General features: G+C 37.9%; 4 protein-coding genes and 2 pseudogenes across 5 annotated transcripts; 2 read left to right on the top strand and 4 right to left on the bottom strand.

The window, feature by feature from the left end:
• The first annotated feature begins 2075 nt into the window (after positions 1–2075).
• Positions 2076–3145, top strand: LOC148717971 (uncharacterized; annotated as a pseudogene).
• On the bottom strand, positions 3045–4150 carry LOC148717970 (uncharacterized; annotated as a pseudogene).
• A 142-nt stretch (positions 4151–4292) lies between these two features.
• Positions 4293–14740, bottom strand: LOC111333011 (deoxynucleotidyltransferase terminal-interacting protein 1). 2 transcript variants are annotated; one of them, XM_022938515.2, is made up of 16 exons: positions 14586–14740; positions 12245–12314; positions 12079–12143; positions 11637–11678; positions 11328–11430; positions 11023–11118; positions 10540–10587; positions 9794–9832; positions 9117–9148; positions 8543–8597; positions 8255–8313; positions 7972–8032; positions 7219–7287; positions 7062–7117; positions 6546–6631; positions 4293–5092 (listed from the first exon to the last, which is right to left on the bottom strand). In XM_022938515.2, the coding sequence occupies exons 1-16, from the start codon at positions 14675–14677 to the stop codon at positions 4944–4946; spliced, it is 1122 nt and encodes a 373-aa protein (XP_022794250.2). In that variant the 5' UTR covers positions 14678–14740; the 3' UTR covers positions 4293–4943. The 2 variants fall into 2 exon arrangements, with proteins under 2 accessions (XP_022794250.2, XP_022794251.2); XM_022938516.2 differs by having other exon boundaries at positions 9117–9145.
• Positions 14741–15121: 381 nt separating this feature from the next.
• Positions 15122–18072, bottom strand: LOC111333010 (DNA oxidative demethylase ALKBH2). Its single transcript, XM_022938512.2, has 2 exons — positions 17155–18072; positions 15122–16006 (listed from the first exon to the last, which is right to left on the bottom strand). The coding sequence occupies exon 1, from the start codon at positions 17957–17959 to the stop codon at positions 17168–17170; it is 792 nt and encodes a 263-aa protein (XP_022794247.2). The 5' UTR covers positions 17960–18072; the 3' UTR covers positions 15122–16006; positions 17155–17167.
• Positions 18073–18125: 53 nt separating this feature from the next.
• On the top strand, positions 18126–21216 carry LOC111333037 (zinc finger HIT domain-containing protein 2). Its single transcript, XM_022938557.2, has 2 exons — positions 18126–18641; positions 19856–21216. Exons 1-2 carry the CDS (start codon positions 18148–18150, stop codon positions 20631–20633), a joined length of 1272 nt encoding a protein of 423 aa, XP_022794292.2. The 5' UTR covers positions 18126–18147; the 3' UTR covers positions 20634–21216.
• Positions 21217–21368: 152 nt separating this feature from the next.
• LOC111333038 (alpha-ketoglutarate-dependent dioxygenase alkB homolog 4) lies at positions 21369–22525 on the bottom strand. Its single transcript, XM_022938558.2, has 2 exons — positions 22184–22525; positions 21369–21993 (listed from the first exon to the last, which is right to left on the bottom strand). Exons 1-2 carry the CDS (start codon positions 22493–22495, stop codon positions 21457–21459), a joined length of 849 nt encoding a protein of 282 aa, XP_022794293.2. The 5' UTR covers positions 22496–22525; the 3' UTR covers positions 21369–21456.
• Positions 22526–22547: the final 22 nt, after the last annotated feature.

The raw sequence follows: 22547 nt of genomic DNA, 5'->3' as shown, positions 1-22547 counted from the left end.
TCACCAGCGTAAATACCATCCACAGGCATAATTTACGGGGCGCCCAACACAACTTGTTTATTCCGCGGCCGAATACTGAGGCCCTCAAAATGAGTTTTCGTTATAGGGCTGCAGCAGCATGGAACAGTCTGTCAGTTGAGGCTAAGCAGGCCACTACCTTAAATAGCTTTTATTCTTCTATTGTATAAACTTACTTTAAGATTTCTTCTTAATAGATTGTAGTTTTTAAGGCATAGTTGTAAAGTATTAGGTACTACATGTTTAGGGTTAATAAGCACGGCTCTTTTGAAGACAACTTTTCTTTTGGTGATAAGGATTCCGTGATTAAATAAAGTGATTGATTGATTGATTGATTGATTAATGTAATCCAATAATCTATCATAAGTGTTGTGAAAGTCATTGAAGACAAAACAGAGACATCTCTCATTAATTTTCTCCAGTTTATCAGAATTCTTTTTGCTAAAGCAAGAAAGAGAGTATTTGTTCTTTCTTTCTTGCTTTAGAATTCTGGATTCTGCTAACAACTCAATTGATTTAAAACTCAAAGAAGCTTTTTATATAAATAAGATCAAACCTGAACTTAACAAGCAATTACAACATTATAACACTTTTCTAGCGTTTTAGTTCACACCTTTGATGTTTGGTGTCACGTTGTAATTAGTACCCGCTTTTGTATTATATCATACTGTAAATATTTTATTCATCTACTTGTCTGTTATATGTTCTTTTACTCATTGATTGAAGATGGCATAAGCATGCCGAAACATGTCTCTCATAAAAGTTATTTATTTGCTTCGAGAAAAGACTTAACAAGTAAACGAACAGACTTAGTGAAAATACTTTTGGACGAAAAGACTTCTGGACGAAAAGACCGTAATTCCGACGAGTTGTGCTTCGTCAAGCTATTACTACCTCACCCTATCCCATTACTGCCCTAAAAATGACCTCAGAAAAGTAAATTAACACTTTTGATACTCGAAAACACCGCCTGCCAGTATCACCAATACTTTAAGACTCAACACACGCGCAGGCCCGCGTTACGTTGTTAGCGCAACAAGACGCGTGGTCCTCCGTCCGAGGAGGGATTTGAGACGAGTCGAGAAGATATAAAATCTTGAAGGCATTTAACATGCTAGGTTGTTTTATTATTAGAAATTACAACGTGACCTTTAGGATTACCCCATTAGGCTATTCACCCCTCCCTCCTTTTGCTATGCCTATGTCGTTTACCGTTTTGACAGAGAGGGAGGAGGACAGAGGATCCTGGGAACGAGGTTACGTCGAACGTGTAAGCATTTTGTTGGCCCATTCAACAAGGGCGTCGTAAGTGCACTATTAGGGAGCTTACGAATCGACGACTTTTGCACGACGCCGCCGTTAGATTGTGTGATATGCTCACTGCGCATGCCTTTCTGAGCACTTGTCAGCTTCGCGCCAAAGTCGACGACGTTGGTGAGAGCGACATAACGGCGTCTTGGAAACAGGAGGACGTGAGGTTAGTTTTCAAAGTTTTCTCTCGATGCTTCGGGTATTTTTGCGAGATAATTTAAGTATCACATTAGGGGCATGTCCTTGACATTTGATTTTAATTTTGTGTGCCTGTTTTCGTTTAAGAAACGACCTTCTACTGCCAGTGTCATGGCGAACGCTGTGAGTTCAACTAACACTGAAAGCGGTCAAAGCACGACAGGGTATGAATGAAAAGTAAATTGCTGTATGAAAAATCTTTCATTTTAATCACGCTTCACCGAAATATAAAACATTTTCTAGAGTACAAAGAATTTGAAAGGACTAAAAAGTTGCTTTTTAACATTCGAGTGGACAGTTAGGAACAAGGACTAGATAGCTCAACTACAGAGCAAGGCAATTTTTCGTCTGTTGTTTTGAGTGATCGTATAGCCGGCCTAATCTTTTAAGATCCAAATTTTTCTCGACTTTATACAGCTGCGCTTTCTTTTCTGCCATGCTATCACATTTTGTTAATCTGTCTTGTATATTTTTTCTCCAGCTCCTGAGACTAACAACCAACCCGTATGGTTTCATAAATAGATAACTTGTCAAGAAAGGGTTACATTTACAGTTACCCAGAGTCAAAAATGCAACGCAGCGCATTATATCCTCATTATGTACTTTATCAAGCAAGATTTGAAACGGTAAGAGTTACGTTTATAGAAATTAAGCTCAACTGATGCATCTATTTTCCTGTTGGTATTAAATTGAACACTTGATCTTTCCCCAATTATTTATAAGTAACAGTTATATTTTTTATCATCTTTTCATAGAATGTCTAAGATGAAATGGTCATAGAAACATGACACTATAGTTGGTCGCGAACTCCTTAGTTGAGAGCTTTGGAAGTACCGTTCAGGCACCAGAGAGCGGGGGAACTGCTTAGAGGAAATTTGCAAAATTCTGAATAACATCAAAGATACCCAATTTCGCGTTTCGCCAAAGGGTTTGAGAGACCGCTTGAAAGTCCTAGAAAGGGATTGCAAGGCTAGGAAGAGAGAGGCCGATAGGGGCTCGGGAATTTCCCAGGAATATCGAGAAATAGATCAGATGAGGAAGAGGCTAAACAGACCAAAGAATCAGCTGAGGATCGAAACAAGGAGGATAAAGATAAAGCGTCAGGGGAGGAAATGAGGGAGAGGGCTATGGAGCGGATAGTTCTGACTAAGAAGTGAAATGGAAAAGATGAACCGCGAAAAAAACGTCAAAAAAGCAATGACACACTTAACCACCTCAGGGAGGCAGCAGAGAGGGAATCAAAGTTAAGGCAAGAGGAAGTACAGATAAAGAGAAAGCAAGAAGCTATCATGGCTACTCAGCGGGCACTGCTTTCTCAGCTGCGAGATCAACAACAGTTACAGATGCAGCAACAGCAACAGCAGCACCAACAGTTCATGCAGATGATGCTTAACAGCCAGCAAGCACAATCTCAGGCAATTATTGAACTTTTAGGAAAGAGACAATAGGTTTGGAGCAGCTATAGTATTGCTGCAGTAAAAGACATTTTTTGGTGCATCTTAACATTTGAACAGAGCTTTTGATTTCCGTTTTCGTCACTTTATTTGTACTCTGATAATAACGCGTTTTACACTCTTTGTGTCCTATCTTGTAAGAGGCCAAATTGTTTATGTCCGATTTTAAGGTTCTTTTTTAAATCTATGAATTTAAAATAATTAACAATGTCCCCGAATAGCCACTCCACAGAAGAGCGGACTGTGCTCATTGAGGTGTTAAAATCTTGTTGAGCTGGGGTCAGGACACCACCCTTAAAGGGCCTTTGTAGATGTGCTCGTATCGGATAGGCGGGGTCACCGTACACACAAAGGGGGAGGCAAGTAACTGGACAGTTGGAAAACCTCTGCAGTTCTTGCAAGAATCCTGAGGAAGCCAGCATGAAACTGTAATGGCGTCTTCCCTCAACTGGGCCAAATAGATTCCCACTAATCCATTAGGCAAAGCGACAGCCTGAAACTTGATAGAGTTGACACGCTTATGGCCGTTGTAGATGGCTGTTGGTTTTCGTTAGGCCAACAAACTGGACGCATAGTCCCATCTACGAATCCCCAACAGTTGTTTAAGGCAGCTCCTGCCTGTTCGATCGCCTCAGCGTATTGGAGAAGTTTGGGAGGAGAGAGAGCAAATCGTGATTGTATCTTGTAAGCAGATGATGCCACCGACCGTAAATCAAGTCCATTATGTGGTTTGTAATGATGGAAATCTCAGGAACCGGTCTGGCGAAATGATAAACCAAATCTCCATATCGACAAGGATAGGCAAAGCGCTTGAGATACATGCATAGTGCAGGTACCGAAGCAACAACTAAACCATTTTAAGTTGTTATCTCGTCAGGTAGCTGTAGCTGTTCAGCAAGTTTATAAATGTCCTCCCTGTAGAAACGAAACTCGGCCTTGCATTTGTCGTTTGATTTCTCGTCTAAATCGAACCTGTCGTAGTTCCAGTACGGAAACTCTGGATTTGTTGACTTGTGACAGTCTTACAAAAGTACAAATTCTTGTTCGTTTCTAAAGTTGCTTCCATAAGCGTATGCTATACAAGCTCTCGCTTCTCTGAAGTTAGGCATTTTAGTTTAAACAACTCGCCTTGTCAAAAGATAAAAACAAACTTAAGAAACGGCGGGAAAATTTGCCGGTCGCGCATAAACGACGTCGTCGTCTTTACAGCGAATCGTAAATTCAAATTTCTACAGGACGACGACACGGGACTATAAGGTGACCCAACGGCGCCGTCGTGCGCCATGCTTACGTAACAAAGCCTTCAGGAAAGAAGGAAAACTTGTGATTTAATCGTAACATGCCAAAAATACTAAAAAAAAAAAAATAAAGAGATGGATTTCTGATGACTTAAAAAGTTATGTTTCACACACAAAAAATTTAGAAGAATTTCTCTACAGTATTCCTCGAGTGTGAAGCCCGTTCAAAGACTACTCAGTTTTCCATTTGTGACTCTAAACTGGTTCCGACATTCAATTTGGATAACATCTTTACCTGTCTTATAACAAAATTTCAAAGTTCTAGTTTGTCTAACCGGTGAGCAGCCTTCATTGATAGCGCTGCGACACGAGCGCGAAAGTCTAGGTTGTTGAGAAAGCAAGCCGGCGAGAGGTATGTCAGGGTCTGGCAAATCTCTCCCCGAATCGTCCCAAATCTTTATGCGGGCAGAGAAATTAAAGGCGCTACCTGCAGTGCTATTAACGACAGCCTGCTCGCTGGCCATACTTAGCCCCCATAAAGGCTGGAGATTAATCATTTTATCAAGTCAATTAAGAACTTATCAACAGACACTAGGATATGAGTAACTTATTCACGATGAAAGTGGTTCGTCATCGAGAGGAGGAGTCACTCTACAGTACAGTTCTACAAAGAACGACTAATTCTAATAAATAAAATTGTTCCTATCCGTCTTGACCTGCGAAGTCACTGTTCCTGTTTAATGACTGGAGCTTGAGAGGGTGTTTCCATGCCTTCGTGTTCTGCTGACTCCTTTACTTCGTCGTTGGCAGGACTCTGTTCCTCCTTGACTTTGTCTCTAACCTCACCTCGAGCAGCTGCTTCTCTCTTCAGTTCTACAGAGTAAGTTGACACAATTTTAACTACATAGTTACACGGAAGCTTCCCCCCTCCCCCTTCCTTCCCCCTCCCATCTCCCTCCCTCTTCCTTGCCCCTCCCCTCCCCCTCCCTCCCAACCTCCTCTCATCACACCCCCTGTCATGTGGTTATTTAAACTATACTTCATCTAACTTATTTAAAACGTTGTGAAAATGAGCTACAATATAAATTTACATATGGCACGATCCTCGCAGTAGATAGCGCTATTTAAGCAATAGCGAAAATCAGACTTGAAAAAAATCAGGCCTGTACGGGATTCGAACCACTGACCTCTGCGATACTAGTGCAGCGCTCTACCAATTGAGCTAACAAGCCAACTGGGAGCAGGCCGTTTAGTTGATTCGTAATAAACCCGTGAAAGTGATAAATTAGATACAATGAAATATATTAAGTTCATTTATTTTGAACTGCGGTATTAGATACATATGGCACGATCCTCGCAGTAGATAGCGCTATTTAAGCAATAGCGAAAATCAGACCTGAAAAAAATCAGGCCTGTACGGGATTCGAACCACTGACCTCTGCGATACTAGTGCAGCGCTCTACCAATTCAACTAACAAGCCAACTGGGAGCAGGCCGTTAAGTTGATTCGTAATAAACCCGTGAAAGTGATAAATCAGATACAATGAAATATATGAAGTTCATATATTTCATTGTATATAGTATAAATTTAGTGTGTAATTAAAAAACAGAACATGTAATGGAAAATTGTCCTATGGTACATTTACATGTAATGTTCAGGGCATTTCATAAGTTTTTAAACAAAATTATCGAAGCTCTGTTCTTTCACACAAATCCCTATCAAGAGCAAGGTTAAATGCTGTATGAAAACAGGGCTTACAACAGGTTTCTAAGGTTTAACACTAATCATGGATCTGACTGCAAATTCTCCCCTCCATATACTAAACACTCCATATACTACACATTTCCTTGCAAACTGGTTAAAAGAATTTAGTAGGAAAATGTATTAAATTATATTGTAACAAGGAGAAGTAAAAAATGAATCCGACTGGACCAACACTCAAGGTCTTGAAATAATTGAGAAGAATATGCTGCCTTTCTATAACACCAAGTAATGGTTAGATATTCTACTCTTCTTGGATAGGGACGAATAAATGGAGGTCCTGTCTCCTGCAGGGTTAGGGGTGCGAGGCGTTAATTTCCCACGCACGACATTACTGTGTGATGGATGTCCTCCCCTGGGCTGGGATGGGTGGGTTTACTGGGCCCACAGTAATTGGCGCAAGCTGTTGCGGTGTCCCTGCCTGTTGGCGAAGCTAATAAACTAAACTAAACTAATCACTTCTATGAGTTGAGGAGTTGAAAACAACAGAATCATCAGTCAGAATCTCAAACCTGACAGTACAGCTTTGAAAGCAAAACTTCATATTGCAAAATTTGGACTTACTTCTCATGTGGCTTTTCATCTTCTCTACCATCTTTGATGGCACTTTGAAACCCTTGATTTCTTCCAGATTCAGACCTTCATTATTCCTTTCATGAAAACAAAATTTCAGTATAAGATAGAGGATTCAGATGGGATGGGGAGTGTTCGCTTTCTAGAGAGTCTGCTGGATTGTTGGGAAACTTTTAAAACACTTTGTCAAAGCTATTGGGTACCCCACTTACCCTCTTCCTCCCCCCTTCCTCCCCCACCCCCTTCCTCCCCCACCCCCTTCCTCCCCCACCCCCCTTCCTCCCCCACCCCCCTTCCTCCCCCACCCCCTTCCTCCCCCATCCCCCTTCCTCCCCCACCTTCCTTCCTCCCCCACCCCCCTTCCTCCCCCACCCTCCTTCCTCCCCCACCCCCCTTCCTCCCCCACCCCCCTCCCCAAAGAAAATCAGGCTGCCTTTTGATGTTCGCCACATTTTTCTTGTCTTACTTACTTTATAATAGTGGGAATGTGTCATGATAGCTACTGACCTGTAATCTTGATGATCAGCTAATTTCCTTATGTCATCTGCAATCATGAGAAATGCCTATAAACAGATAGATGCAGTATAGGTTAGAACAAACATGCAAATGTCATACAATCTGAACTTCACTTTTACACCCCAAGCAGGGTTTTTGAGCCTCATACCTTTCCTCCAGTGATGGGCAGCTCATTCTGTTCAAACAGCCACAGTTTGTCATCAGAGTCACCAGAGTACTGTAAAGTATAAGACAAAAACATGTTCTAGAGTACAGCTACTGGTTTAAACTTGACTGTAGTAATTGACTGTGTAATTTGACAGTCCAGAAAAAGGTATTTCTGAAGAATAATGTTGTCAGGCATCATCAGAATCCATTGTGATTGTGACTTTCCCTCTCTGTTTCTACCCATAGTCATTTTCAGGCCTCTCCCTACCTGATGTTTATACATCATGATCAACATCCACAAATAAAGATTTCAAGGTGACCCAAACTTTTTTAACCCAAGGGTGACCAGCATCAAGTTTCTCCTTTCAGCAATACTGCAGAGTTGTTCATCAAGATCATGACAAAACCGGTACAGATAATGATTGCCAAGCTTAGAAGCTTGATTGTTAAACAAATTCTCCTTGCAGAGGAAAGTATGGAGAATATGAATATTGATTTTAAGGTGTAAAGGGTGAAGTGCGTATAATACAGAGTATCTTTCTTTTCATTAAAACTCTCGAATAGAGAATTTTGAGTGCATATTACCAGTCCCCAAGGGCATTTGTTTGTTGCTGTATCACAAAAGAAAAATATCAGAAATTTATAAAGGGTAGGGGGGAGTCTAGATATGGATGCTTGGACAGAAAATTATACAGTTTACCTTTTTAGAGAAAGTCACTTGACAATATTAAGGAAAATGTGTTCAATAAGGTACCTTGAAAAGTTCTGGATGTCTGTAGTAGAGTTTTCCTCTTGTAGCAGCAAAACCAAGGGCTCTTAAGAAATAAATAAATAGTTTAATAAACAAGAGAACACTACAACCTTGCAGCATCTTATCTAAGTCTCCAAAAGAAAAATCTATTGACAAATAAATGCCATCACTTAAATCTTATTTAATGCCCTCACACAGAAGATGGTTAGGTTTTCAACTATGTGATTCACATTTTTTTTTTCTTTAAACAAAACTTATTATGGTTGCAAAACATTTGTAAACCTACTTGTTCGCTTTAACTCCCATGATGAATTCAGTGTCCTCAGTAATACTGTCAGGATCCCACTTTAATAAAAAAGACAATTTAAATGTTAACTATGTCAAGGAGGTTTATGGAGTTTTAACCCCATGCAAGTTTGACACCTACAAGTTTGTGCACCCTTGGACAGTTCACCCTACCAAATACAAAATTTTTTAATTGTTTTTATCTTAGTATTTTTCAAGCACATAAATTTTTTTAGGATCTTCCCATTTGTTGATTAACATGCTAAACAAAAAAACATGTATTGTTTACCTTACTGGTTATAGCTTTAGTGTCCACCTTGTTTATTTTAGGAGGTGATCCATCACTGAAAAAAAAATAGATCAACAATACCATAAGAATCTTTATTTTGCACCCAAAGGAACTCGGACAACATCAACATCAAACCCAGAAGAAGACTTAAGTATGTTAGTCTTGGACACCCCTAGAGCGATAAGAGTTTTATTTCTCTCAACATCATCTCCCCTGAATCAAATATTAAGTTTATGAGAATAAAGGAAATGATCGCAACACTCAAAAAGTTAATTGTTAAACAGATTCTCCTTGTCAGCACCTAAGGAAATGTATAAAGTACTGTAGAGAGAATATGCATGCTGATGCTGAGGTGTAAAGGGCTAATAAACAGTAAATGCCAAATCAGTGTTTCCATGTATAGTTTAATTTTAGATAGAAATATCTTCAATATGGCAACCTTTTTAAATCTCTTTAGGGATTGAGACTTCTTATAGTCACACATTAACGTAAGCTAAAATTTACCAGTAATATAGTCAGAAATCAACTCAAGCTAAAATGGATGCTTGCAGCATAATCATCTTTTTTTCATTACCTTTCTTTGTCTACATCAGGGCGTACCCTCTTCTGAAAAAAATCAGTTAAAAAAAAAAACAAACAAATTATTGTTAACAAATGTGTGGATTTAATGGTTATGTTCTCTTAGTCTTACCACATGATAGCTCCAGTTTTTTTAAACTCTAAATGTACATTTAATGGTTATATGTAAAACACTGGCAATGATAGGTTAACCTTTTGCTTTTTTCCTTTTTTGGTAATGTACCTTAAGCTTTGCATATCAGTTTATACAGTAGTTATGGGGGGGCAGGGCAGTCAGCCCTACCAGCTATGAGGGTAAATAAAGCTGCTTGTATGTACTGGACAGTACTAATTCAAAAGAGCAGCAAAACATTGAAATTCTCAAAATAAAAACATAAACTCTAGACTATTTGTAATGAATTGACACTAAACTTTCCTTGTCAATCTCTCAAATCTCTAATCATCCTTGTTATTTCATGGTTTATTCTATCCATTTCAATTTTTGAGATATTTAGCCATTTTTCTCAAGCTGAAGGTTGGTGTGAATGTCACAGCAAACACCTAAATATTCATTGACAGAGCACCATTAAAACATTTGAGTCAAGAGTATGGAAATGTCGTCATCAACATCACTCATGCCTCAAATTATTTAAAGGATTTTAATGTTCCACGAGAAACAAACCAATAGGATACCTTCTTGACTATTGCAGGACTTCCCCCTCTATCATATCTCTGGAGAAAAAAAAGTCAATTTGCAAAGTTAGTTCTGGTCATTTAAACATTTACATGTAACTCCCAAGATCTGATTGTTGATTCTCCCCTTTGGCCACAAAACATCTCCTTGTAAATTAGTTGGGAGAACTTGGAGTTGGATCAAGATAACAACTTCTACCTGATTTGTCTGGAGTGAGTATTCTCATTACCTGTTTATTGGATTATATATGGATAATATAGAGAGAAGTTTAATGTTGATCACTCATGGGAGTTAAAGAGTTAAAGATATTCAGTTTAAGAATCCTGTTCTAAAACAAAGGTGAATGGTACCTCTGTACTAAAATCTCCACTCTGCTGTTTTTTTTTTTTTTTTTTTTTTTTAGAGTCTCTTGGATACAGAACAAATCTCTTTGTTTCCCGTAAAGTTTGCTAAACCTCTAATAGCAAATATGAATATTTCTCTTGAGAGGGGAAATCAACTATAATTAAATACTATTGCTATAATTATAATTATTTCAAATTTTTATCGCCACTAGAAAAAAAATTAAAGAACAGTTGTCAATTTGCATTTTTTTTTGGATGAAATGCATCCATCCCTGTGGATTTCAGTTTGAACAGTCAACTTACAAATTGAGAGGAGAGGGGTGGGGAACTTGACCTATCATCAACCATCTCTTGATCACAGACCTCTCAAGGGTGGTGGCCTCAGTGAATTGTGTACTTACCCTGTCAGAGTGATGAGGCTTTGTGTCCACCCTGAACAGAAGTTTGGCCTGTAAATCAACCATAATCAAAAGGATTTATCGGTGAGAGAACAGTGGCCTGATACTTGACATACTAATTTGGTTATATCAACTCAATTGAAATTGTAAATTGGCCACCGTAATGAATAAAAAGCTGATGTTTCAAGTGTTAGCCCTTCATCAGAGCCACATGTTTGACTCAGCACAGTAAACCTTTTACTTCCCAGATCTCATTAGTAATTTTCCTTACTGTCTTCCATACAATTCTTAAATGAGGTAGTTTGGAGAATTTGGTAGTAGATCAACTGATAATCCCCTAATTTATATATTTTCTTTATATTCTCATCACTTGTCTGCTTGATTTTGTGTTGAAATTGTAAGGAGAAATGCTGTCTTGGTCACTCATGGGAGTAAAAGGATTAAGAGGGAATATCAAGATGATTCCTCTCTTTAGTACGATCATACCTCATCTAAGCTTCTCCTCAGGACAGCTTTAATCTGTTCCTCTGAGACTGTTTCACTTGTGTTGTCTTTGATGTTATGCGCTGCCATACGGAACATCTACAAGGAACAATAAAACACAAAAATGTAAGTAAGAACAGTAAACCCTTTCAAGATGCTTAGGCTTTCCATCACAGAATACACATTGAACAGATTTGAGAGGTATGTCAACAACAACAACAACAACAACAACAACTTTATTTTTTTCACCCCAAAATATACAAGAAGGAAAAATTATTTTTTATATTACCACATAATATAAAAAATACCTCTTGATAGCTCTTTAAAACTGCCTCAATTTCAGCATTTAGTGAAGGCTGTAAAGCTGCTCTAACAAGTTCCAGGGCTTTATTGGCACTGACTGTGCTGCCCCTGTGAAAAGAAAAAAAGGAAAAAGGTTTTATACACAAAGAATACAAGTCCCACTAAAGTTTGGTTTTGGTTGGATGGGTAGCCTATGAATAGGTAGCCTTTTAAATGTTATATCAATACGTAATTACATAAACAGAACATAAAAATTCTGAAGCACCACTTTTGAAAGAGGATTGAATACAAATGGAAAAATTGATTCAAGTTACCTTGTGCGGTTATAAGAGGCAACAGAGGCATGCATTCGGCTTCTGCAAAAAAAAAAATATTTATACCTAAAATTCTTTAAAAATCATATCAAAACACTCAATATAATGAATTATCACTAAAACCCAGTTTTTTGCCACTTCAACTTTTTACTGGGGATTACTTTGTAAAACAAAACTAGCACTTTTGATATTACGCCCTTATTTGATTGCTATCTTTGAGCTGCCTTCCTCGAAATTTCAGCTGGCAACCTAATTTCTTAGCTACAACCTTATATATATAATTACAGGAGTTTTAATAACTAGCTCATTTGTTATGCTTGTAAGACCAGAAGAAAACTCAGACACCATAAATGTTCTAGGTAGCTTTTCTATAATCACTGACTAACAAAAAGTGAACCTCTCTCAATGAACTCACCCCTTGGTTAGTTTTCACACTCCTTACCTTCGTTTAGGAAAGTTCTTTGCTGTCATGTTGAAGGGACTGGGTTCATTTTCCTGAGACTGGGGCTTTAAAGAACTTGTGTCAGCAAATATTTCAAACACATCTTGCATAAATGATTGCATTTAAAAATATCAAAACTGTATTTGTCTCTTTATCTATTACTTACTGGTACTGGTTTTCCCTTTTTGCTTTCTTTGTGCTCCTCCACGCTAGAGTCCATATCCCTAAAACAAAGCCTAAAACAACTTAACCTTTTAATTCCCATGAGTTACCAAAACAGAATTTCTCCTTACAATATCAATTCAATATCAAGCCTAGGAGTGATGAGAATAAAGAAAAATGTACAGGGATTATTAGTTGATCCAATACCAAATTCTCCAAACTTGCATTTAGAGAACTTTTTTTTTTTTTCAAATTATTTATTCATTTATCTTATTATAGTTTCTACTTATATTAGTTAGTATACACGTACAAATTTTGCTCATCAATGTTTTGTGTTTAAATAAAGTTATACTTATACTTACTTATACTGTATAGCAGAGATAGTACGGAGAAGTACAAAGATCTTGAGAGTGAAAGAGTTAAAAGGGTTACCATCAGAAGCTAGTTGTTCTACATGAAGTTGGAGCTGATACTATAAGAAAATTCATAACTTGATGAGGGAATTCTGCATTAAATTGCTTGCTAAAACCAACATCTCCCGAATCACAAAGTAATGAGTGTTATATCGGTTTTCAAGTGCAATTTAACACAGCATTCATGAGTCAAGTAATGGATTTTCCTTAAATTGCACAATTGCATAAAAACAAGAAAAAAAAGAAAACAGCATTACTTATAGTTGTTATGTATACACAGATGTGAAACAATATTACTTAGCCTCATTTTCAACTCACAATTCCACACTAATTACCTCGCCTCATTAACCAATCAGAATGCAAGATTTCATTTGACGATGCAATTCTAGGACTAATGGTCAGGATTGTCATTAGAAAATGTGCTAGATGTATGGTTTTAACTGATCTCAGTAGCTGGCTGAATTGAATTATCCTTGCATAGCAAGTATGGTGTGTTGCAAAGTAATGGGCCCTTCTGGGGAAATGCATGCTTCCCTCCGAAAATTTAAAATTTGAAACCTTCTGAGAAATGATTTCCTGCACCCTTGGACATATCTGATTAACTGTTTTTAACCAGACGTTTAAGTTAGAATCAGTTACTTATTTTCTATCTTAAGTCACAATTCGCAACATAAAATGATTTGGAGGACCACAGGTTTTCCTGAATGGTCAAGCTTGGTTTTCATTTTTCTCATGTAAAATTATTTGTTAAGTTAAACATCCTGTAGGATTTCATCTCCATCAAGAGCAAACCTTAATAAAAGGAAGCAGAACCTACAAAAAGATCATTAAATTAATGAACCAATTCCAAAATTTATCCTCACTCTGGCCTGGGTTAAACATGTTTTGAACAAGCCAACCCTCTACACGAATGTAAACAATTCACAAAAACTGTCCAAATATTGATTTGATGGAACATAACAACATTGCAAATACACTGGCACTCAAAATTTAAGTCAGTTTGAACTGCAGTGTCTGTAAGTGGAGCTACATGAAATAAGCCATCGGTAGTCAAAATAAAAAAAGGGAAAAAGTCTCGAAATTCTGCACTTAATTTTGCATATCATTAAGATATAAATCTATATCAGGGGGTTATTAAATAGTTCTTTATACTTCAACAGCAGCTTAATGTTACCCTAGAGAGAATCTGATTTATCTGAAGCAGTCATCGACGTACTCTGCGCAAGACATGCGAATATTCAGATGTGTGTAAACGCAATAAATTGAAGTAGCAGTGAAAAGTAAATGAAAAGCAAAAGAAAGTAAATGGCTTGTAGATCAAATACTTTAACGCACTTTCTTTAACTTTTGTCAATATTGCTAAATTTAACCGGAAGAGACACAACTCCTTCGTAATGTGGGAATGGTAAAGGTTGGTCTCTTTGGTCTACAAATCCCAAAAGTTGCCACTTCCTGTGAGAGTTCTTCCGCTTCTAAATTTGTCACACGCTAGTAAAAGTCGTGGATCATAAACAACTTAAAAACAACAACAGCATTTGGAATAAAACGCATTCCAAACAATGACAATTACTTCACAATCGCATTGGTAGCACTCTTAAAAAAGAAATGCGATATCGTCTAAGAAATCCCTAGCAAATTTGTTCAGCGGATAAACAACATTACCATACATTGTGAATGTGAAGTAGCTGGAACGCAAGATTATTTGGATTTCTCCAAGTATGTTTTTCTTCCAGTTCGCGAAAAATATCGAAAGAATATCGTAGCGCATGAACACAGTCAAGGAGACGAAAGACGGTAATACCAGTCGATTGCCCTTCAGAATTTTCATCCCCGACTAAAAGCTAGACGTGGAACCCCTGGTGACGTAAAACGGCCATAACAGGCAACCTGCTTAAAGAAAAACGAGTCAAAATAACGAGATTACAAACTCACTTTTGCTTTCTGAATCCTCTTCTAAAGCCGTATCTATCATCGGTATTCATTTCAACTTCTCTCGCCAAATAAGCTCCCGGAGGCTCCGCCATTGTTATTTCCTTTCTTCTAAATACCCGTTTTAAGACCGGAGAACTGGTGACTGCCGGGGAAATTTTTATGACGTCAGTCTCGTCAACAGGAAAAACGAAAGAAGAGTGAAGAAATGAAAATAGAATGGGATGAAGCTGCAATGCTCTGTTACGGTTCTAAAACTTCTTATATAACTCACTAACGTCAATATGTATATTCTCCATTTCGATCTCCATGCATTTCCAAGGGTGCTGAATTTCCTAGAGCTTCTTTAGTTGATGATCATTTCTACTACTCTTGTGACCATAAAGTTTGGTTTGATACGATTCAGGGGTGCATGATATTGTAAGAAGAAATTAGATGCTAGTCAAAATGTCAAAGTGTTGAAGAGGTGGCTCCGATTTGACATCCAATTGGAATAAAGGAGTTAAAATTTGTCTTTCTCTACCAAAAAACAAGCTTACTCTTAGATCAAATTTATTTATTATTTATTTATTTAAGGAGGACATGAGTCCCCTTCTTGGTTTAAATACCAACCCAACCCTCAAAAACTAAGCATCCTATCCCCTCTATCCCCTAAATCTAATACACTTACACAAAAAAAAAGACAATAACTAGAAACTAACAGCTACAAACCGAGTGGGTATTTATCTGACGACATTTAGGACACATTATTTTAAAAGTGCGATAATTTTCGCCATCAAAGACATTTAAGAGTCTGTTAAAGTAAAACTCCTTAAGCTTGCGCTTAAAAGAGCCAAGGAACACTGACTGCCTAGCATCAACTGGAATATTGTTCCACAAGGAGATAATTCTAATTAATAAGTCTCAAAAAGTAGATGTTTTGCTCATTTCAATGATTGTTCTCCTTTTTTGTCGTTTATTTTATTAACAATTCCATAAATGGGAACTGATAATGTACATAGTAAAGAAGAGTTACCAAAGAGCTTTTTACACGGGTTGATCAAGTTACCTAAACATTTAACCTACCAAGAAGTTCCAGAAAGCTTACAGAAAGAAGGTAACATCCAGAATCTTAGAGAGATGGTTGAAACAGGAATTTAAAGCATTTGTAGTCATACAAAACTAGAAGGAACTCATTAGAAATAGGCTCTACCCCCTTTAATACCCCTTTCTCATACTAATCCTCACAAATTCCAGCTGCCTTGAAATAACTTCCTTTTCATTTTTTTGTTCTTTTGATATCACCAAAAGAACTGTAATAGCTGTCAGTGTGCTGGACTCTGGGTCGGATGGCCTGGGTTCAAGTCCTGTGTCCTTTAAGCAAGTCGCTTCACTCACATTGCTTTGTCTTCTCCGATAACACGTTAAGCTGTAGGTCCCGTCTCCTGCAGGGTTAAGGGTAGGAGACATTAATTTCCCACGCACGAGATTACTGAGTGATGGATGTCCTCCCCTGGGGTGGGATGTGTGGGAAGGTGAGATCATTACATAGACTGAAGCAGCTGCCAGAGGGCGCCTTATAAAATGCTGACGTGCGATCTCAACCTTAACAACAACATGTAAAGCGCTATTGATCAGCACATGTAAATATGCGCTATATAAATTGGAAGCAAGCAAGCAAGCAAGAGTAGTTACTGACTCAAAGGGAGTAAAGGAGGGGAATGGAGTCTTATGCATGTTTCATGCTTATCATAAACAACTTAAGGTTCATGTTTTGTGAAAAGCAAAAAAATTCACAGTTCACTGGGTTTTAATTTTGTTTTTTCACCAGTCACGAAAATTAAATAATCCTGTTTCATGCAATAACCCCTTCCCACAACTCCTATTAGGTTCCACCATCAGGAAAGGTTCTATACCCCTTCAAATATTGACACTGAAATCTCCAATTCAGTATTGTTCTTGTAAAATTGTGACTCTCTTCTTGTTAACAATAAGGTCTGAAAATTGTCCGATTCAGCTTCCAGTACTGAGCATCAAACTTCATCAGAATTTTTCAAGAGGGTAAGCCATTACATTTTGGTCACGAATTTTTGTCATCTTAAATTACTTGTAACGAATCACAAAATATCATTTTGCCCCCCTTCAATGGAAAAACTTTGTATCAGGTTCTCGACTTTCAAAATTTTCAGCATGCCACTTATTTTACATTACTAGACACTACTTATAATATTGACATGCCCAACACCTGGTTCCTCTCCCGTAACTATCCTTGCCACTGCTCTTAATTTCTGACTGATTGTAATTGTACTTTACTGTGCACTATTAGTACTCAATAAGTTTTATTAAGACATAAAACTGCAAAAACGAACGATAAAATGCAACGTTTCGTAGTAGTCATGACTCCATTATCAAGGAAAATATAAAAGATCATGCAAATTGCAACATATAAAGCGTTTTTGGTGTGAAGAATTAACATAAGAGGGTGCGAAGATTTAATGTAATTTAAATTTCTCATTGGGGTTGCACCTTGCATGGGATACTTTTCCTGTTCATGCAATACCTTATGGTCTTTTTATTTCTAATATTGACATACTATAAAACATTCATCACTTCTTTACAACCATCTGTCTAAATGTGAAATTGATTCTGGGACATATTGCCTTTTTCCGAACGGGAAGGGAATGAAACCAAAACACATTGGTTGGGTGATTCATCATAAGAAGACTGCCGTGAGACAGTTCAAACTTAACAGGATCAATCTTTCTTTGCGCTGCTCTTCCTCTGGCATCTTTGTGACGGAACACAAAGTCTCTAGCTTGACCTAAAGACAGAGACGCAATGGAACTTTTGGGAACTAAATCCACTTCGTCATCTCTGTGTTCACCCATGTGATCTTGTCCATCCTTGTACCTGTTCACAAGAACAAAGTTAAACCGACGTCCACCTGCTAGTGATGAAATCAAATCAGCTATGCATTTGAGAAAGGGAGCATTACTCCAAGGTTGAGCTGCTACTGTTGAACCAGAGAATGTGTATGTCAGACCTGCATCTCCATAAGCTGCTTGCTTTCTTGGGACATTGTGCCATTTTCCATGAACAAACACTTTACTGTCTGTGTTATACTTTATCACTTTCTCCGCTTCTTGAAAGAGCGTGTCAGCTTCAGTCTTTGAAAATAACTGCACATAATCGAGATTTAAACTTTCTGATGTTATATGTTTCCATTCGAGATCCATCTTTTTATTTTCTTCAAGAAAAGATAATTTAGAGCTAGAGGGTTTCTCGTTTGGATTGTCTAAAGCTTTCATCTTCGTTTCTGGCTCAGCCACAATTTCTTTCTCCTCCAGCTTGCGTTTTGCACATTTTGACTCTTTCTTGAAAAAATAGGAGTCGATCATATCAAAACGATAGCAATTTGACGTTCTTATTGTTCTCAAAAATACTACGTGCAACTACACAGAAGTCTCGTGGAAGTAGTCAAGAAGTTACATAATGCGCAACATTGATTAGGACGTTTTGTGCATGCTTACACGAGTTGGTACCCATTTGCGAATACGCGAAGAGACTGGGTATAGAAAAGACCAATATGGCGGAAATTATGGCGAGTGAACCGTCCGTTTATCGTTTTGAGGACGTTCTTTCGACCCCTCAGAGCAACTCTCCTTGTGCGTTTTGTTGTAAAAAAGTCTCGAAGTATACATGTCCTCGTTGCCATGTTCGCTACTGTTCCAGTGTGTGTTATAAAAGTGATAAACACTTACAGTGTTCGGAGCTTTTTTACAAAGATTGTGTTATGGAAGCAATGTGCGATCAGCAGAGTAGTCGTGAAGACAAGCGTAAAATGCTCGAGTTGTTGCAAAAACTGAAAAAGCAGGATGAAGAAGAAGGTGTCCAGGATACTGTAGATCTGGAGGAAAGATTGCAAAATATAGATATAAACAATGACACAGACGCCGTGTGGTCGGCACTGACAAATAGAGAACGGAAAGAGTTTGAATCTGCCGTCAAAAGCGGAGAGATTTCTGGTGCCATTGACGTTTGGATCCCGTGGTGGACTAAAGTAAATGACGGAAATTACAGGTAACTTGCTTACAAAGACTAGACAAGAATTAATATCGCAAATGAGCATTACATCGGGGAATTAGAAAAGGTTGACCTGAGAACTTCAAACTATGCGAAGACATAGGTCCTACCCTCCGCTTGTCTTGTGGTACTATCAGGCAGTTTCTAGAAGAGCTTGAGTTATTTCCAGATTGTTCTCCTTTGGAGGTTGATTTGGCAGGATTCCACACACCCCATACCTCATGGCATATAAGGTAATGGCGAGTTATGCGATTATCGTATGTCAGTGATTTTGCGTCACCAGCTCAGTCTGAACATAGTGTACAATTTGACCGTGTTAGTTAATGGCGTGAAATCCTACAGTATGAATATTACTGACCGGAAGAAATTACATCATAAGTTAGTGGCATAAAATCTTACAGTATAAACCGACTGATAGAAATAATACTGTCAGTTAACTGGTTAAAATCCTACAGTATGTGAATACAATGGCAAAAATGATAGATTGCATTTGAGACCTCAACTTTGTTTTGAAACTGGGTAATTTTGTTTTATCAGCTGAGTTGACAATGTGGATTGGTCACTGTAAAGAGTTTTACAGCTGACGTTTCAAGTTTTTGCCCTTCGTCATTTGCTCTGACAAAGGGCTAATGCAGCACTAAAGTTTCTTTTGAAACTTACCCCCTTTATTCATTTGCTTTGAAAAGCATGGGGTTAAACAGAAATTCTTGTGTTTATTGTAACATTTCTGAGTAGCACTTCCATTATGTTTACACAAAAGTCCTACATACCTCTTGTTATCCTCACATTATCCTGTTCTGACTGTACTATGTTTAATACTTTCACTCCCAAGATCTCATTAGGAATTCTCCTTACTGTCTGCCAGAAAATTCTTTTGTAGTTTGCAGAATTTGGTATTGGATTAACTAAGAATTCCCTAGTTGAAATATTTTTCTTCATTCTCATCATGTGTCTGCTTGATATTGTATTGATATTGTAAGGAGAAATTATGTCTTGGTCACTCATGGGAATTTAAGGGTGAAATTGAAGTTGCTTTGTTCATAGGTGGTTCTTTGAAAGTGCTCTGGTTTCTTGTTTGTGTTCCAGAAAGTTCTATATACAAACTCACTTGTACTTAAGATTTAGGCTAGGCACTTTACTGACAAGCACTTATTTATTTGTTGTTTAATTTTTAACCATTAACCATTCTTGCACTTGATATGTTTTGATAGAAAGAAGATAGAAGTTATAAGTGAAGGGAGCAGCATTTTAGAAAAGAAAGGTGAACAAAGTGATCAAATCCAAACTGAGGAAAAAGAAAGAATACAAAATATGCCAGCAGTAAAGAAGAACATCTCATCATTACAGTCACTCATGAAAAATTTGAATGTCAATCCAAATGTGCAGTTCAGCTGTATTGATGTTCTTTACTCATATGCCTACATCATGAGGCTGTACAATGGATGCCCAGAAGACAGTTTAGAACAGGCAGCTGAGAATTTGTTGCAGCTTTCCCCTGTTCTTTCTAAAAATGCTGTGTTTGGCAGTGTGGAGTCAGTAGCTCACAGTTCCTTGAGTGCTGTGCAAGATTGCAAGGACCTTTCCTGTTCTGAGGAATTCTCTCTTCAGGTGCTCCTGGATGTTATTTCTTTGATCAAAGGATTTGTTGTCATTGAGAGAAAGAAAATAACCTTTGTGGACAGTGCTCTGTCTCATTTGTGTCAACTTCTCAGCGGAGGAAGAGAAAGATTGAAAGCCAACTCCAAAATGAACCAACAAGAAGCAGATTTGTGCAAGTCTTTGTGGCTTGCAAAAAAGAAAGTGGAGTTTTTATTAGCTTGGGCTCACACAAACCCTAATATTTTGCAATCTCTTTTACTAAACATGGAAGTTGTTCACACAGATTTATCCATGTCCAACAGACAACACAGAGAACAAAGAGAAAAGCTAGAACAAGCATGGGGAGGTTCAAAACCACCAAAGAAGGCATCTCTTATCACAGAAATCTAAGTCAGAATTTGACATGAGAGCCCTTAACTACATGGTAGTATTATAGAACCAATCCCCAGTAGTTTCTGAAGCTAGCTTTCCTGTTTCATATTGAGGTTATACAGTAGAGGCTTAGCTTACTTAACCTTTTCACTCCCAAGATCTAATCATTATTTTCCCCCTCTAGCTTTCTTGGTTAGATCAAGGTAACCTCCGCTACCAGCTTAACTTATTCTCATTACCTACCTATTTGCTTGATAGTGAAAGGGGAAATTCTGTGTTGTTTACTCATGGAAGTTAAAGGGTTAACAAGCTTCTTGTTCACTAAAGTGATTTCTCTTGAGGAGCATTTTTAAGTCATTTGAAGAGAGAAGTCAATGTTGCATCAAAAGTCATGTAAGGTTTTAATTCATGCTCCCCTTTATTTAGCAATTTTTGCACACCTCATCAAGCTACAATGTTCATGGGAAGTTTAGAGAGCATGAGAAATGTGTAAGATTTCCTCTAGCGGGGACCAAGAGCAACTTTAGCTTCTTGAGTGCTCTTCAACCTTCCCAAGTGCTTAAAGTCCCAATGAACACACAGTTGACACATGTATGATTTGTTTCATACAGTAATTTAAATTCAGTATACTGCAAAATTCCCTCTGCAGCACTTTGAGGCATACATTGAGGGCAAGCACACTCATCCAATTTGATTTCATTACATGATTTTACAAGTTACTTCAAGGTTGAAAAAGAATGTGAACACTTACACTTCTAAAAAAAAATCTTTATTTTAATATAACAAATTTGTGCAAAAAAGACTTTTCACTACTATCATAAGGTGCACCACAATAATGGCTTTAGCCTTCACGATCCTTATTAATACTGACTTGAACTGATTCCCCCTTAAATGACAGAGCAGTCCTGATTAATTCATGTCCAACAGTGTAGCTTTTGCCACCCTCACAAAAATCTTGTGCAAGTTCTCGCAATGTTACAGCAATTCTTCTGGAAAGAATAGCCTGTCTTTTTATTGCATGCTTCCATTCATAGCGAGCTGGTCCTTGAACAATGATCAAAGACCTCCTAGGCATTGGAACAGAAACTTCAATATTATCGGTATCTCCACTGACTGAAAATGTTAGTGAGCTGTCTGAGAGAAGGTTCAGTGTGACTAAACGCTCTCCCCACACCCAAAAGTCATCAAAATGTGGATCAATAGAAGAACCTCTGTTTGGTGTATACTCTAAATTACAAAGTTCCACTGGTTGGAAATCAGACAAATGTGGAACTGAGCTCCACATCCGTTCCACCAAAACTTTACTGAAGTGTGGTAGTCCTGTAAAGTTAACCAGCTTTAGTTTCCTTTTCTTAAAATTCACCTGAGGTCCAAAGTCCTGTGAAAAATTAGAAAACATGTAGAAAAATAAGAATTAAAAGTTGGGATAGCAAATTTGATCAACAAGAACAAAATAATCCTGCTAAACTGCAGTGATAATGTATAATGTACTCTAAACCTCAATGACACCCCACCCCCCTCCTCGAGGTGGTAGTAAGGCAGCTCTTTCAGTAAAACCATCCACTCACCTGCTTTCGCCTTCCAGACTGTGATGGCTTCCAAACGGTTTTTTCAATATCTGCCACAATCGTCTCTTCTTCGATTTCATTTATAAAGTCTTGAATCACAGTAATACCTTCCAGTTTGATCTTCACGTTACCAATATCTTTGCGATGCAGACATTCTCGATCAACAAGGAACGTTTCTCCACAAAGAATACAAAATTCATACTTTTTCATTGTCTTCTTGCTCTGCTCGTCTTTGAATATATTCTTGGATTTCTTGTTTTCTTCGCACTGTAAACACGTCCGAATACCAGTACAGCCACAATCATCCGCCATGTTAGAATCTTTTCAAACAGATATTTCTTTCCGACTTTTTGATTGGTTAATT

This window comes from Stylophora pistillata, chromosome 13 (assembly GCF_964205215.1).
Source record: "Stylophora pistillata chromosome 13, jaStyPist1.2, whole genome shotgun sequence".
Taxonomy (NCBI): Eukaryota; Metazoa; Cnidaria; class Anthozoa; order Scleractinia; family Pocilloporidae; genus Stylophora; species Stylophora pistillata.
The sequence above is the reverse complement of the archived record's forward strand: the minus strand, read 5'-3'. Positions and strand labels throughout refer to the sequence as shown.